This window comes from Globicephala melas, chromosome 1 (genome assembly GCF_963455315.2).
Source record: "Globicephala melas chromosome 1, mGloMel1.2, whole genome shotgun sequence".
Lineage (NCBI taxonomy): Eukaryota > Metazoa > Chordata > Mammalia > Artiodactyla > Delphinidae > Globicephala > Globicephala melas.
The window spans coordinates 147,756,520-147,772,140 of record NC_083314.1 but is presented as its reverse complement, the minus strand read 5'-3'; the positions used below and the strand labels follow the sequence as shown (position 1 = coordinate 147,772,140).

General features: G+C 43.6%; 1 protein-coding gene across 4 annotated transcripts in view; it reads right to left on the bottom strand.

The window, feature by feature from the left end:
- The window catches only part of LOC115860494 (AGBL carboxypeptidase 4), a 1,403,751-nt gene that overhangs the window by 349,831 nt on the left and 1,038,299 nt on the right, over nt 1-15,621 (bottom strand). For all 4 annotated transcript variants that reach the window (XM_060305765.1, XM_060305756.1, XM_060305751.2 and 1 more), the window contains one exon: nt 3,505-3,544. In XM_060305765.1, coding sequence (XP_060161748.1) covers nt 3,505-3,544 — 40 coding nt within the window. The remainder of the gene's footprint in view (nt 1-3,504; nt 3,545-15,621) is intronic.

The window sequence follows — 15,621 nt, the reverse complement described above, 5'->3', positions numbered from 1 at the left end:
GCTAATAAGTGGAAGAAAGAATGAACTAGTTGTTGAATGACACTGAGATAATGGGTTAGCCACATGTAAACAACAAATTAAATCCCCAGCTCATATCATACACAATGATCAGTCCTAAATGAGATAAATACCCAAGTGTGATGTAAAACTTGACAATTTTTAGAATACAGGAGAATATGATATTCAGGTAGGGAAGGATTTCTTAAATAAGTCATAAAAGCAAAGTTCATAAAGCAATATTCATACATTCAACTACATTAAAATAAAAAAAAACCCTTCCATAAATCAAAATACATCATAAATCAAAAAACACAGGCCACCATCTGGGGTAAGATATTTGCAATGCACGTTAAGTGACAAAGTATCAACATGCAGAATAACAAAGAATTAGAAGTCAATAAAAAGAAACAACCCAAGAGAAAATTGAAAAATGATATGAAAAGTCAGTTCACAGAAGAAAGCAAAGTGGCCAATAAACATATGAAAAGATATTAAACCCCACCAGTAATCAGGGAAACACATATTATAAAAACAATGGGATAACATTTTACATTTATCATGATGACTGGTAAAGATTTATGTCTGATGATTCCAAGTGTGGAGGATTCAGAGAAATGGAAACTATTATACTTCGCTGTTCTTATACTTTGAAGTATCAATTTGTTCAACTACTTTAGAAAACAACTGGCCATTATACAGTAAATTTGAAGATGCATGCAATCAGGAATTCCTCTCCTAGTTATATGCTCTAGATAAATTCTCATACTTATGCACAAAATGCTCCAAGTAGTATTATTTAAAATTGCAAAAAAACTGGAAATAACCTAAATTATGATCAATAAAATGGAAAAAGAAATTGTGATGTAATCATAATTGCTATGTAATCATAGCAGCTAAAATGATTGAACCAGAGCTACCTGTATTCACAGGAATTAATCTCTACAGTATAATAAGTAAGGGAAAAGTTCAGTATGACATTTATAGTGTGACATCACTTATAGGAATCTGTAAAGCAATACCACTTATACCAGTCACATTTTTGGATATATAGATATAGAAAATCATTGAATTTATTACGGTGATTACCTATAGAGTGAAGGGAGAGAGATGCAATCAGCTAGGAGTACAGAAAAGTCTCAACTAGATCTATAATTTTTGTAATGGGGGCCTCTGTAGCATATATGGCACTATGTTGATATGATAAAGCCAAGCTGTTTGGTGGTGAGGGGGGCAATAAATGACTCCTCATTTTATCTCTTTTCTGTGAATTCAAAATTATTCACGATGAACAAAATAAGAGTTTAAAGAAGATAAGGCTTCCAAATTCCCAGCCAGCATTTCTGAAGGCTCCTAGCTGATGAGGAGTGGCAGAATCAGACTGCAGTTCTGTGTTGAGGATGGTCTGGTGACGAGTGCAAACAAGCTGGTACCTCCCACTGGCATCCCCAGAGAGGTAGCATGCCCCTTGCTAGCTGTAGCAGCTTCTGGTGAGGTGGGGAATGGAGATGACTTTGAAAGTGAGAGACAGTTAGTGACAGTAGAGGGAAGTGGTTCTGACATGGACTAGAGTTGTCCAGGTAATACACAGCCTAATGGTCTTTCCTAACCTTTCCAAGTCATGACACACATGGATAACACTTGGTACACTGGAGTAGAGGCTACCACCTTGGCAGCTCAGTTATCCTGGGACCTACCTGTACCCCTGAGAGATGAGTGGATCAATATATCACGAGTGTATATCTTACAATATCACACAAATGTAGCCTACTTGCAGTACTGTATACTCGTGTGACGCAACATGACTTTTGAGAAGCTTTGACCCAGAAAACAGTCTTTTCTCATCTAAGAGTAGGGAAAATTATAAACCATTCCAAACTCTGGCAGTGCTTAACGGTTTGCCCAAAAAGAGTGCACGGAGAGTCACAACTATTCTGCTTGAATCTGTGCAGTAGCAATTAGGAACGGAAAGAGCTGGTGCAAAAGAAATGCAGTTAACAGAGTCTAAAAGTCTCCTTCTGAAGCAACTGAAGACGGATCAAGAAACCTCTCCAATTCACATGTCGGCATCATATCAGGGTGTGACCAGATGAGACTGGGATGTGAAAGCAGGCAATCTGGGTCAGCATTTGTGGAGCAGAACGGAAAACAATCATGAAGGAAAGCAACTAACCGGACGGACGGGCCAAAGATAATCACTTACCAACACCTTAGTGGGAAGGGATTGGTAGGTCACACAACTGAGCCATTCTAATATTATTAGCCCATGATTTGGAATTTCTATATATGTTAATTAGATACTTGTTAAACACAGTACATTCTATGGGTTAGACTGAACGTTTTCAAACCAGTTCATCTTTGTTCTTCTGAAGTCCCAAGTTCAAAGAGATCTATCAGGTGGAAATGTAGTAAGGCCACCTGAACTGGGTGGATGCAAATTCCATTTGCAGTCATTGTCTTATATCCCAGTTACATAGACAGATAACCAGCCTTTGGGCTAAGATAGTGCCTGCAGAGGACAATTTCTCAATCTCCTTGTGAGCCAATTGGCCCTGAACACAGCAACAGGCTGGGTGGTAGGCAGGATGACGTGGTACAGCTATATTGGTTACTAAAATACTGAAATACCTCCATATTTATTGGTAATTAGCCACTCCTAGAGCTCCCCAACCCTGCCATGTGACCACCCCCCCACACCAGTCCCTCCCTCAGGATGCCATCTCCCCACAGTCCGGTAAACAAAGTGTCAATGCCCAGCACAGTAGAGGGCCACCGGGGCCATTAAATATTTAGAACATCACCAATGAATGAAGATGGACCACCACACCCACTCTTGAATGCTCACTGCTGGCACCATCATCTCCTTGGATTCCAAGAGAGAACAGCATCTCTTGTTGGCCAGTTTTGCCTCAAGTTCCCAAACTGAAATAAAATACCTTCTGGTAAAACTAAACTGCTCAACTTTTCTCTGGGCTATATGCCAGACCGAGGGGAAGGAAAGGAGCTTTAAATCCCAGGGCCATAGCTTTGTTGTGGGACTTGTCCTTCCTAAAGGTGAGTGACAAGAGTCACAGGAGACCAAACCTGGTCACTTCCCCAGACGGGCCTTTCCTCATTAACTGTCCTCCCTTCATTCCATGCCATCTACCAAGCAGTTTCCCCATTCCCCATGATCTTCAAGCTTATTTCTCAGGAGACCAGGGCACTTCCTTGACACCTGGACCCACTGAGTGATCTGGGGAGAACCTGGCCCTGGAATAGGCAGCAACATCATAGTACCAACCCTGCCATCTGCAGAGTCAAGACAAGGCGGCACAGAGCTGGGGAAGAGAAAAGAAACCGCCTGTGGGGTAGAGGATGGGGGAGAAGGATCATTCATGACACAAGAACTCTGCTGTTCATTCAGGAAGCCAAAGGAGGAGGGCAGGAATTGCATTTGGATAGACAACCAGGCATCACTCTGGGAAATAAGGGAAAAGCCCAAGCAGAATGGCCACACCTACTCACCAGGGCTGGTTATCGTCAGGAGGTCTAGGTGCCGCTGTTGCTGCAAAAGAAAACACATTGTGAGAGCGCTGATTCAAGCCAGAGCCAAACTCGTTGCTTAGCAGGTCAGGGTGAACGTGCAAAGGGGATGTTCAGACACGCACAGCAGGCTGTATTGCGGAGGACGTGGTCTCACAGTCCTGCAGGGAGGCCTTGCACCCTAGAGACAAGGGGGAATGCATAGCCTTTCTGGTCAGAGCCGAAAGGGCCTTAGAGACCTTCCAGTCAGACCTATCTTATACTTCGGGAAAATGAAGTCCTGAGAGGAATGTGGCTTACCTATAGCCACAAAGAAAGTCCCTTTCCAGACTCCCAGCCATGGCTCCTCCTCTGTACCAGGCAGCCTCAGATTTCTCTTTGGTCACACTGGCTGTCCTGGTTAAGTGTCTGATATCCTGGCAACCCTCTTTGCCTTGGGTCCTTAAGTCACTGTCACCCTCCTGATACTCCTTTCTAACCAAGATACTCCTGGGGGCTGGTTTATGTATTAAATCTGCTCAACAATGCTATGACAGTTTCAATTACTGATGAACAAACCATTACTTTTCTAACTGAATCCTCATCTCTCCGTACCATACAACATTCAAAGAAAATAATATTTGTCAGGTACACTAGCCCACATAGATGAAGGTTGGAGGCAACTAGCCTTGGCCCCAAGGGCTGAGGTGGTCAATATCTCAGTTGGCTCGCCCCCTGTCACACCATACTTATGGAGAAGCCTAGTCCTGAAATGGATGTCATGAGAACCTGAAGGTGGAGAAGAGGGTATTGTAGGCTGAGGATGGGGCCGTGGTAAGCAACTCTCTTAAAGACAAGTCAGGATTCCTCAAACCTCAGTCAACCTCTGTCTCTTTCCTACACTTGATTTTCTATTAATAGCCATTTCCATTAATGTGTGGTTTTTTTTCTTAAAAAGGGGTCCTACCAAACTTCACTCTTGGCAATCCTACAGGGTTGGTAATGTACAATAGAGGGACATGGGGTTCAGACAGGAGAAATTATCTGCCGAAGACCACATCTTCACTGAATGAGAGAGTCAGGATTAGAATTCAGTCAGTTCTAATCTTGGCTTGAGAGTCCAATATACGATCATGCACAATAAATCACTTAGCGTGATGCCTGGTACTTAATAGGTGCTTAATAAAAAGAGCTATTTTTGTATTGATGTTTTGTTATTATTATAGACCATGTGACCCTAGCTTTATAAAACCTGCCTTGCCCCTTTTCATAGAATTATTGGTACCAGAGCTCAAAGGTCATTGAGTCTGACCTGCCACCAGTATAGGAATCCCCTCAGCAATGTCCCCACCAGTTGGATGAACTGATTCTGTTTTATCCTTTTGCCTGACAGGGAACTCACGTTTTGTCAGTTAAAAATTTTTTTTCTGTTTTTTTTGGCCATGCCACACGGCATGTGGGATTTTAGTTCCCCGACAAGCCATCGAACCCGTGTCCCTAAATAGCTCTACTTTGAGCAGGGTTAAAAGCTGCTTCCTTATGAAATCATCCCTGTTTCTAGCTGCTTCAGCCCATGACAGGCTTGTAGGTCTGAGGAAGATCTGTGTCATCTTCCCTCCTGGTTAAATATTCCCAGTTCCTTCACCTTTTCCTTATAAGACCTGGTCTCAAATCTCCTGGCCCTTGTGGTCCCCTCCTCTTCCATTTAAATTTGATCTATCCCAGTCAAAACCTCTTTAAGATCTCTCTATCTCTATCTATCTCTCTCTCTCTATCTCTCTATCCCTCTCTCTAATGATTTTTCAGGGCCCTAAAAGCAGGTCTGTAGCCTTTCATAGCCGTCTTAATCACGCATCCCTGTTTTACTGCCAGCTCATAATTCATTCCAGTTGACATTTTCAAGCAACAGTGCAACTCCAAGATGTCACTGACCTCCACTGTGAGCACACATCCTCGTGCTGAAATGAAACACACACCCACATATGCAAGCTAGAAGGACTGCTGGAGCCAGACTGCCTGCTCTCCCAATCACAGAACCAGGCTAGTGGGACAACTGGCTCACGCTGCCTTTGCCAAGGCCAGCCTGTGAGGCTAGGCCCTTCCCTCATACATGAGGAAGGAAGACAATCTGTCCTATTTTTCCATAAGCTTGGTTTTGTGGCAATCGCCGTCGGTGAAGGAGGTCCATTTATCTGAAAAGTGTCTATTTCCTCATTAAGATCTATCTCTAAATGGTGATTCTGTGTCCGGGGTCCAGTAGAGAAAAAAGGGAAGAAAACCTGACAGGAACACGGACAGACCTGGCCTTGTGTCCTAGCTCCTCTCTGTGGTTTTGGATAACTTACTGTTATGTCTCCGGCCTTGAACTTCATACCTCTAAAATGAGTGAGTGAGACTGAAATACTGTCAGTGACTCTGAGTCAAATACAGCCAGACACTGTGCTTGTGGGCTCCCCTTCCGGTGTAGAGTTCTCTGAGCACGCCTGTAGCCAGGACCCTGGGGGCTAAATGACAGAGCTGAGAATTTAAAAGAGAACAAATTTTAAGCTAACCTCTCACACAGCAATTTTCAGTGCTTGTGTGTCTTCCTCACTAGCTGAGGGGCATCTTAAGGGCCTGGAACATCTATTATTCAGTCCATGGCACACAATAGCCCTCAGTAAACATCGCTAAACTCAGCTGAACCATTCCTGGAATGCACATTATCCTTTCAAATCCCCATGCCTTTGCTCACGCTGTTCTCTCTAACTAATCTCCTGAGATCTTCATGGAGCTCCCTCCTCACATCTCAAGACGTCCATGAGGTCTGCTCTGCACCTCAGCTCCCAGACCTAACCCCCTTCTCTCCTTTCCTCAGAACAGAATATTTCACACTTTGTTCTTACAATGCATCTTGTAAAACCTAACTTTTGTATCATGCTCTGTCTTAATTATCTGTTTCCTTCTCTGTTTCTCTCATGTGATCTTTACTTGAGGATAAGACTATGCCATTTCCTCTCTATATTGCCATTGCCCAGCACAAAGGCTGAAAGGAATGCTTGATGCCATCTAGCTCAAATGATTCAACTATTCCATTATTCCCTCTGCAACAACCCTGTTAGGTAGGAATTCATCAGCATGGAGAGTAAGCATGCCCCTTCCTCTACAGGACTTCCCCCCTGCCACGGCTTTGGGGATTCCTGCCTTTATGATTTTGCTCCTGCCATCTCAGCAGGAATATTATCTATCCACCTCCTCTGGAGACCTTCCTTCCTTTACTCCCACCCATAGGATCACCAGACACTTTGTATTGATGTTTTGTTATTATTATAGACCATGTGACCCTTGGTTTATAAAACCTGCCTTGCCCCTTTTCATAGAATTATTGGTACCAGAGCTCTCCTACAGCTCCTACTGTCTGTACCACTCCTGTGGTGATGAATTAAATCTAACTTGGTGACAAATCCCTTTAACCTACAGTTCACAGACATATGTGTACACCACCTAGTGGCCCAAGCAGATAAGTGTAGACTAGTGTTTTAACCTGTAGCTCTTAAGATAGGATTACAAAATCTGCATGTTCTATATGCAAATAAAAACAAAAGTGGACATTCAAGAATCACTGTGCAGTAGTGAGGGTGGGAGGGAGATGCAAGAGGGAGGGGATATGGGACTATATGTATACGTATAGTTGATGCACTTTATTATACAGCAGAAACTAACACACCATTGTAAAGCAATTATACTCCAATAAAGATGTTAAAAAAAAAAAAGAATCACAACAGTTTGAACCTAAGATACTAAAATATCCAAATAATTCACTCAAAGTCCTTAAGAAATAAAAGGAATAAACGAAAGAGAAAATTTTCATTCCTAAACGGTGTGCCTGGTATAATCATTTAGGATCACCAGCGGAAACTGTTTGGCATTTATTACAATACGGCACATGATTTGTGGAATTTGACCAATAATAGAAAACTAGTTATATAAGAAGGGAGCATGGTGGACATAAAGAATTACCAGATTATTTAAATTAGTTACCAACTGAGAGACATAAGGGCCTTTTACATGGAGATGATATATTACCTAACTGCCTGGATGGTAGACTATGCAATGTTAGTTGGAGGAAATGAAGGTAGCTAGCTAGGCAGCAGGTTTGGTAGGCTGACAGGGCCTGCTGGCTGAGGGCTGAGCAGCTGAACCATTAGCTAACCATAAGCTACAGTCTCAGGAAGGCAGGCCCTTCACACGTGTGGTAGTGGTACCGTGTGTGTGTGTGTGTGTGCGTGTGTGCGTGTGTGCGTGTGTGTGTGTGTTGAGGAGTGGGGGAACATTTCTCCTCAGATAAAGGAATTCTAAACCTACACAGAGGGCAATGTGTCCAAGAGTGCCTGTATGGCATTCCATGGATTCCTGGCGGAGTGTGGGTATGCCAGGGTTGGGTCAGTTAGGAGGTAATGTGTGGACTCCTGGCTGTGTGTGACTCTGCATCCAGCTTTCCCTGGTAAGAGTGGGGCCTCATAAACACTCAGAGGAAACCCATTTCTGTGTTTAACCAATGTGTGGTTGATGCAGAGTCATGACTCCATAAAGATCATGGGGGCTGGAGGTTCCAAGGTCAATAGGAGTAATCTCTGAATTTGATGCCAACCAAGGATGGCAGGAGCATCTGTAGTGGATGCTTAAGGAACTGTCTATCAGCATCCTTGTTCCAAGAGTCATCCATATTCCTCTGTTCATCAGTGGAAGCTATTTTGTTAATACAATGCCACTTCACCTCTGGTCACAGTTGACAGCTCCAAGGGTAAAAGTACTGAAAGGTGGGTCGGTTAGAAACCTCATCTAGGAATTTTGGATCTTTTGTGATTTCAATTATTCTCAATGAAAACTATTGTTGTCCAACATTAAAGAATCTATCTTTAAAATTTTTGTAATGAAAGTAACACATGCTTATTTTTGTCATTTTCCAAATTTCCAGAAAATACAGAAAGTAAAAATAAATGAAATCCCACCACTGAAAGAGAAGCACAGTTAGCATTGTTTTGGTGTTTTTTTTTTTTTTTGTCATCTTTCTTGCTTGTGTTTATTTAACAAGGTCATATTTATATATAACAAATGAAGCATGCTTTAATCTTGTACAGCATTATGTTATTTTTTTTTTTTTTGGTCTCAGGCTGAGTCTTTAAAGTATAAGAATGTAAGTCACATACATTTATTGTTATGTGACAACTCTTGTTGCTATGATTTTGTTTCTAGTCCTTTTTCAGGGAAGGTGGTGTTAGTAAGACATCAAGAGAGAACTACTTGGTTATTTTGTCACAGGAGGCAGTTTGAAAAGCACAGCTACTGCAGCCTAGAGATGTAAATAAAGTCCTCTGAATCTAGGGAGACTCTTCCAGGCAATATCCAACCTGCAAGATACTCTTTTCTTCATGTTTGATGTCCTTCTCCCTGCAGTTACACAAAGTATTTTGTGGAAAGAGCTCCAAAATCAAAATCAGACAGACAAACGTATGAATCCTGACTCTACCATCTTTGAGCTGTTGTTATCCTAGGCATGTTACTTAAGCTAGTTGGCAATTAGGTATCCCATTCGTAAAAAGAGTGTAGACCAACCTCCAGGGGCCTAACAGGAAAGAGAAGCTGAGAGAAAGAAGAAGAATCATTCACAGGTGAGGGGGTTGGGGGGGTGGGTGGGAGGTGTCAATAGGTAGAATGGGAAGCACACTGGTCGGAAGCTAGGATTTCTGAGTGCCTCTCCAGCTGTGCCCCACCTCAGGCTGAGACTTTGGGCTTCTCACCATCTGGTACCTAGCCTTTTACAACAGCACCTTAACTGGTCTCCCTGCTTCGTGTCTTGCAAATTGCTGCTGCAGCTGGAGTGAACTTTCTAGAATCACATCTTAAAACTCACCAGGGCTCCTACAGAATAAAGTTTAACCATTTAGCTGCTGTTGGAGGACTTCTGTGACCCAGCTCCTGCCTCTTTTCTCCTGTTCCTTCAGACTCTGAGCTCCAACCATGATGAGCCACTTCCAGTTCCCCAAATTTTGCTGTGCTCTCACCTCAAGGTCTTTGCACGTGTTGTTCCCTCTTAGAACAACAACCCAACCAGATTTACCTGGCTAATTCCTACTTGTTATTCAGCTCTCCACTCTCATGCCACCTCTTCTGTAAAGGCTTTCTTGACTTGCCAAGGCTGGACTGGATCTTGCCCTTAGCCCTCTGACCTTCCCTATCAGAGCAGCATCACACTGCATCTCCCTGTCCTATCTACTCCTCCATCCTCTCCACTGGCTGTGTGATCTCCCTGAGGGCAAGGGCTGTGCCATTATTACTTCACTCCTCTCAGGGACTAGCCCAGTGCCTGACCAACAGATGATAACAAAGATTTGCCGATCACTGGTTACCAAGATGGTAACAAGAGAAGTTCCTGCTGAATCGATCATCAGAAAAGGTCTTTAGTTTTATCCCCTTCTCTCTCAAAAGACACACACCATAATTTTTCTCAAAACCCTCTCTGATTCTGTCTTGGTGACATAGGGATTAGACCACTGAGAATTTGGCCATCTTCATCTGGATGAGTAATTATGAAGCTACAGTTAAAAACGGACTTTTCATTTTCATCACGAACTGCATTGCAATTACTTCTCGGAATGAGAAAGGGACGTGGTGTTCCAGGAGCTCAGGGACTGGTTTGATGTGTGAGGTTCTATGTGGTAGAAAAGAACAGTCACTGATTATGTGTTCTGTTTTGCTTTTTTCTGTTTCGTGCAGGATAGCTATTAGGGGAAAAATCAGTCTTTCATGTCATAGACTGGAGATAATTTAAATAAGAGGACCAGTAATCCCTGTGCATTTTCCTGTCACTCCAGAAGCCAGCCATAATGGGGAGGACCTGGGGATCCACACCCTCTAGAAAGGGAGGTCACAGGGGCATAGGCACACATTTGGCTTCATGGCTCAGACCCTCTTTTCCCTGCAACCCCCTTCCTGTTCAGTTCCCACCCCCCACCCCTCACCCAGCCATAGTCATTTTCTAGGCATCTAGGGATCTCAGGCTCCCTCCCTGCCCTACCCCAAGCAGAGCCTGCTCCCTAGAAAACATCTTAGGTGGTGCTGACCTCTCCCTAAACTCACTACTTCTGATCGTTCTTACTCCAGTCTAGCCTGCTTACTGGCTGCAGGACTGATCACTCTAAAATTAAATTTGATCCTTTCTTAGAATAATTTAATGATCCCCATTGTCAACAAGGGATGAGAAATATCCACAAATTCTATGTGTTATTTGAAAAAGCAGTTTTTATATTTTCACATAACCTCATGTTTGGAGAACAAACAAAAAGTTACCTATTATTTTCGGAACCAAACTTCAGATAATAAAGGTGGGTCTAATCACCTTGGTCAGTGTCACATGTAGAAGATGTGGCATGAGGAAGGTGTGGGGAAAGCCAGTCGCCTCTGTGAGGAAAGGGAGCAGGGATTATGAAAGTCTGAAAAACGCTGTCTCAAGCACTGAGTTCATGCCCACACCCCACTGAAGTGGGACGCCGGTCTTCTGTTTACCTGACCATTCTGTATGCCATCACCTTACCTGTCCCTGACCCTGCCTTCTGCCTTTGACATGGCCCTCTTTCTACTTCTCCTCATATGCCGAACAAGTGATGTGCAGCACGGCTTCTGCAGATAGCCCTGGAACTTCACTCTCTGCCTCTTCACTTGTTCACTCATTAATCCAACAAATAACCATGAAGCATCTGCTCTGTTCCAGGCATATTGCTGAGGAGAACGAGAAAGACACAGCCCTGTTTTCAAAGAGTTAGCTAGTAGTGGAGTGGAGAAGACATAGTAAGCAAATCATCACACAGCATGAATTAATTTCAGTTACGGTAAGTGCTCCAAAGAAAAACATGGGGAAAGGTACATGACCAGGGTTCAACGTATTCCTCAAGCCCCACCCGGGCCAATGGCTGATGCCTGGACGCCTCCCCTACGCATCCACCAACTCCACCACCTTCCAGGGGAACCTGACCAATGGCTGAGGCTTAGCCGCCCTCTTGGGCACCTACTCCCATCAGGATAATAAAAAAATGCATTAGCCTTTTACTCGGGGAGAGAGTGAACATCACTCAAGGCTGAACTAGAATCTCATGACTAGGGGTTAAATTCAGTGGGAAGCAGAGTGGGGCAGCAGACAAAAGCTAGGGCTGCACAAGCGAGATTGCATCAATGTACTTTACCGAGTAGTTTCTGCTCCTGTTAGTTTCCTGTTATTGGAAAAGCCAGGCACCCAAGTGGCTTTCATCCCCAGGGCAGCTTAACGGAGCATTTGGGTTCACCTCTGGCAGTCTGCACAAAAGCAGGGCCATGGAGAGGAGCATATGAAACTGCAGAGACATTTTGGAAGCAGGATTAATGGCAGCAGAGGCTGTAGCAGCTGCATTTGCTGAGCACTTACTCTGTGCCAATCCTCACAACCTTCTGAGGCCAGCATTGTTACCCGTTTTTACAAATGAAGAAGCTGAAGTTCAAGAGGTTAGGTTACGTGCTCAAGGTCACAGCTGCTAATGGAAGAACCTAGATTCAAACCCATACTGTTGGCCTCTGATGCCTGTGCCCAGGTAGCTGTGAGAGTATTGAGTTATGAGAAACGTTCTTGGTGATCCCCAGGTTTCACAGGGGAGTGGGAGGGGCTATGACTTAAGCGTGATGTTTTGTATTTTTCCTTCATAGCGTTCACAATTTGAAATTCTATATTTATCTGTATTTATATTTGATTAATGTCATTCTCATTATATGCTAAGCTCCATGGCAGAAAGGACAGTTTAGTTTTCCTGGCAGAGTGGACTCTGTCTAAATATGTATTAAAAAATTAAATGTGGAAGGCTAGATCAGGTTTTTGAAGAGGGCTGGATAAACAGCTGAAACCCTTACTCCTGCTGGAGAGAAATGACACACGTGCCATCCTAAAACCCCAGAGACTCAGACGGGGGCTTGTGCTGGAAGACTTCACCCTGCCCAGCTCTGGAGGAAACAGTGAGAGGAAGGTTGTTCCAGTCATGAGTCAGGAGAGTCCATGCCAGGACAGATTGCTTCTTCCCCACCCTCTGCTCCAGCAATATGAGGCCATGTGGGAACCTGCAAGAACAGACGTGGCATCTAAAGTGACGGTGAAGCTCAAGGCTGGAGAGGATGCATGCATGGCTGACAGATGCCTACCCAGTACACCCATGGGCCCCAAAGCCTCTGAGCATTGATTTAATCGTGTCTCACATTACAGTTAGGTATTTACATATGAGTCTCTTTTTTCTTCCCACCTGTACCTCCCCTCTCTCCATCTCCTCCCCCCACCTTCTCCTCCAAGGTGACAGATGAATATTTTCTATATTGGGTATTCTTCTGTACCTGATCCCAGATAGGACCACAGGAAGTTTGTTACAGATGTGATATTTTGGCTTACGCTCAGACAAAGTTATATGGTTATAAATTCTCCTTTTTTATATGTTTTAAGTCACAACTTTTCTTTTGTGAAATCAAATTTTAGAGTTTAAAAGATATGCCTTTTAGGGCTTCCCTGGTGGCACAGTGGTTGAGAGTCCGCCTGCCGATGCAGGGGATACGGGTTTGTGCCCCGGTCCGGGAAGATCCCACACGCCATGGAGCGGCTGAGCCATGGCCGCTGAGCCATGGCCGCTGAGCCTGCGTGTCTGGAGCCTGTGCTCCGCAACGGGAGAGGCCACAGCAGTGAGAGGCCCGTGTACCGCAAAAAAAAAAAAAAAAGATATGCCTTTTAGGTCTTCAGTTTATACTTCAAAGCTGCGATTACCCTTCATCCTCAAGATCACCACGACCCAGCATGAGTGAGGCTATCCCACGACATAGCCTCCTGGAATGTCAGAGCAAGGGGTTTTGCAGGTCATTTGGCCCAACTTCTTTATTTCAACGAAAAGCAAACCGAGCCCACAGAGGGGAAGGGAGCTGCTCAGTCACCTGCCACAGTGTTCTGCACTATTTGCTTATGTGCCTCCTTCAACAGAGCGGAAAAAAAGGGATGTTTATATCCCATCCATGCCTAAAAGAGCACAGATGCTCAGAGAACAAAAAACTGTTGAGGAAAGCAAGAGAGTGGGGTAAGGGTATGGAGGCAGGGAAGGAACTTAGTTAAGAATTTGTTTTGAGTTTTAATACCATTATTTCTATTTGATTCAACTGGTTTTAACTGAGGAGTTACCAAGAGGACTTCCTTCAAGAGGTGGTAATTGAAATGGCCCCTAAAGGACAAGAACCAATTTACTTCTCACTGAGAAAGTGAAGCCAACTTTACAAAGAATAGCACAGGAATCTGGGTTGGCCATAGGCCCTGCTGTCCTCTGTCTCTAGGAGCTAATGAGTCTGTTCATGTTTGACATCTGGTTCTTAAGACTATCAGGTTATCTCCTTGAAACACTATTTTCTGTTCGTTTCTTTACATATTTGGTTATTCAATATATAACACTAATTCTAAAAAAATTTGAAGATGCTTAAAAGAATGCAATAAAATTAAGGCACATGTAATTAAAGACATGGAGAAAAAGAAAAATAAGGAGAAATTAGATGCTAGGTACAAGGTCATAACTCAGAATTCATATTCTGAGATACTCTTCTCATTTGCTAGAAGTAGGGTACAAATTTGGCTCTCAGCTTTTCAACAACTTAGGCACAGTGGAAAACTCGGTTACAATATACCCAGTGTCCTAAGGAAAGAACAAAAACCCCAAATAAAACAGCTGAATTACAGAATCTCCACTGTTCCTAACTTGAGGTCTGAGGGAAATATCTTCTTAGGGTCCTTAGAAAGGGTATCTTGAGGCCTAGTGGTTGATAGGATTTGGCCAGGTCATGCAGTGACATACCAGCAGACCTGAGTCCCATTCTGCTTTTGAATAAGGCTTATGGAGCACAGAGATAGGTGAAATGACCACCAGGACCAGAATAAGAGGCCCCAGGTCTGTGCCATGGATAAGAGCAAAGGACAGACATGAGCACAAATCCTAGCCTGTATACTCACAAGTATATAGCCCTTGGATGAATTACTTAAACTCTCTCTCATTTCCACATTTCTTTTTTTTTTTTTAAATTTATTTACTTTTGGCTGCGTTGGGTCTTCGTTGCTGCATGCAGGTTTTCTCTAGTTGCAGCGAGCGGGGGCTACTCTTTGTTGCCACGCGTGGGCTTCTCATTGCGGTGGTGGCTTCTCTTGATGTGGAGCACGGGCTCTAGGCACGCCAGCTTCAGTAGTTGCAGCACATGGGCTCAGCAGTTGTGGTCTGCAGGCTCTAGAGTGCAGACTCAGTAGTTGTGGCTCATGGGCTTAGCTGCTCTGTGGCATGTGGGATCTTCCTGGAGCAGGGATTGAACCCCTGTCCCCTGCATTGGCAGGAGGGTTCTTAACCACTGCGCCATCAGGGAAGCCCCCATTTCCACATTTCTAATGTAGGGATAAGAAGAGTTTTTAAACCAGAATATAATTCCACTCAGAGTTTTTATATTATAACAAACATTACTGTATTATGGAATATAATATAAAATCCACGTCTCTTTTAAAGAGAAAAGATTCCATAAAACATTAAAGTTATGGATTTTTTGAGTATCAAGGTCACTCTTCCCTACTTAGGTGGAAGAGCTCGGAGGCTCTGTCTTCACAAAGGATCATATCACACTCAAGTAAGTGTTCAATAAAGGTTTTTTTGCTCCCATTCTCCTTCAGATTCAGCAAGTGTGCAAAGTTGTTCACACAGGCCTGCACAGAACCGTGGTAAGGACTGAGTGAAATAATGAACCAGAAACACTTGTATTTTGGCCCCAGCTTTGCCACTTTCTTGCTGTATGAGCCAATAATTTACCTTCTCTGATCATGTCTCTACCACATACTAAGTGATCATGGGCAAGTCAGTAAAATACTTTTAAATGGGTTTTTAGCAACCCACCTACTCGTAAAGCAGTTAGCCTTGTGCTTGTCATATAATCTGGGGGTAAATGGCACTTAGACTGCTAAGACTTTTATTTTTAATCCCGAGACTGCTTGGAAAGCCTTTCCTCCTCTCTGTCTCTATATATGACTTCTCTATTACATCATCACCTTCTGGAAGCCTCTGCTCTCCT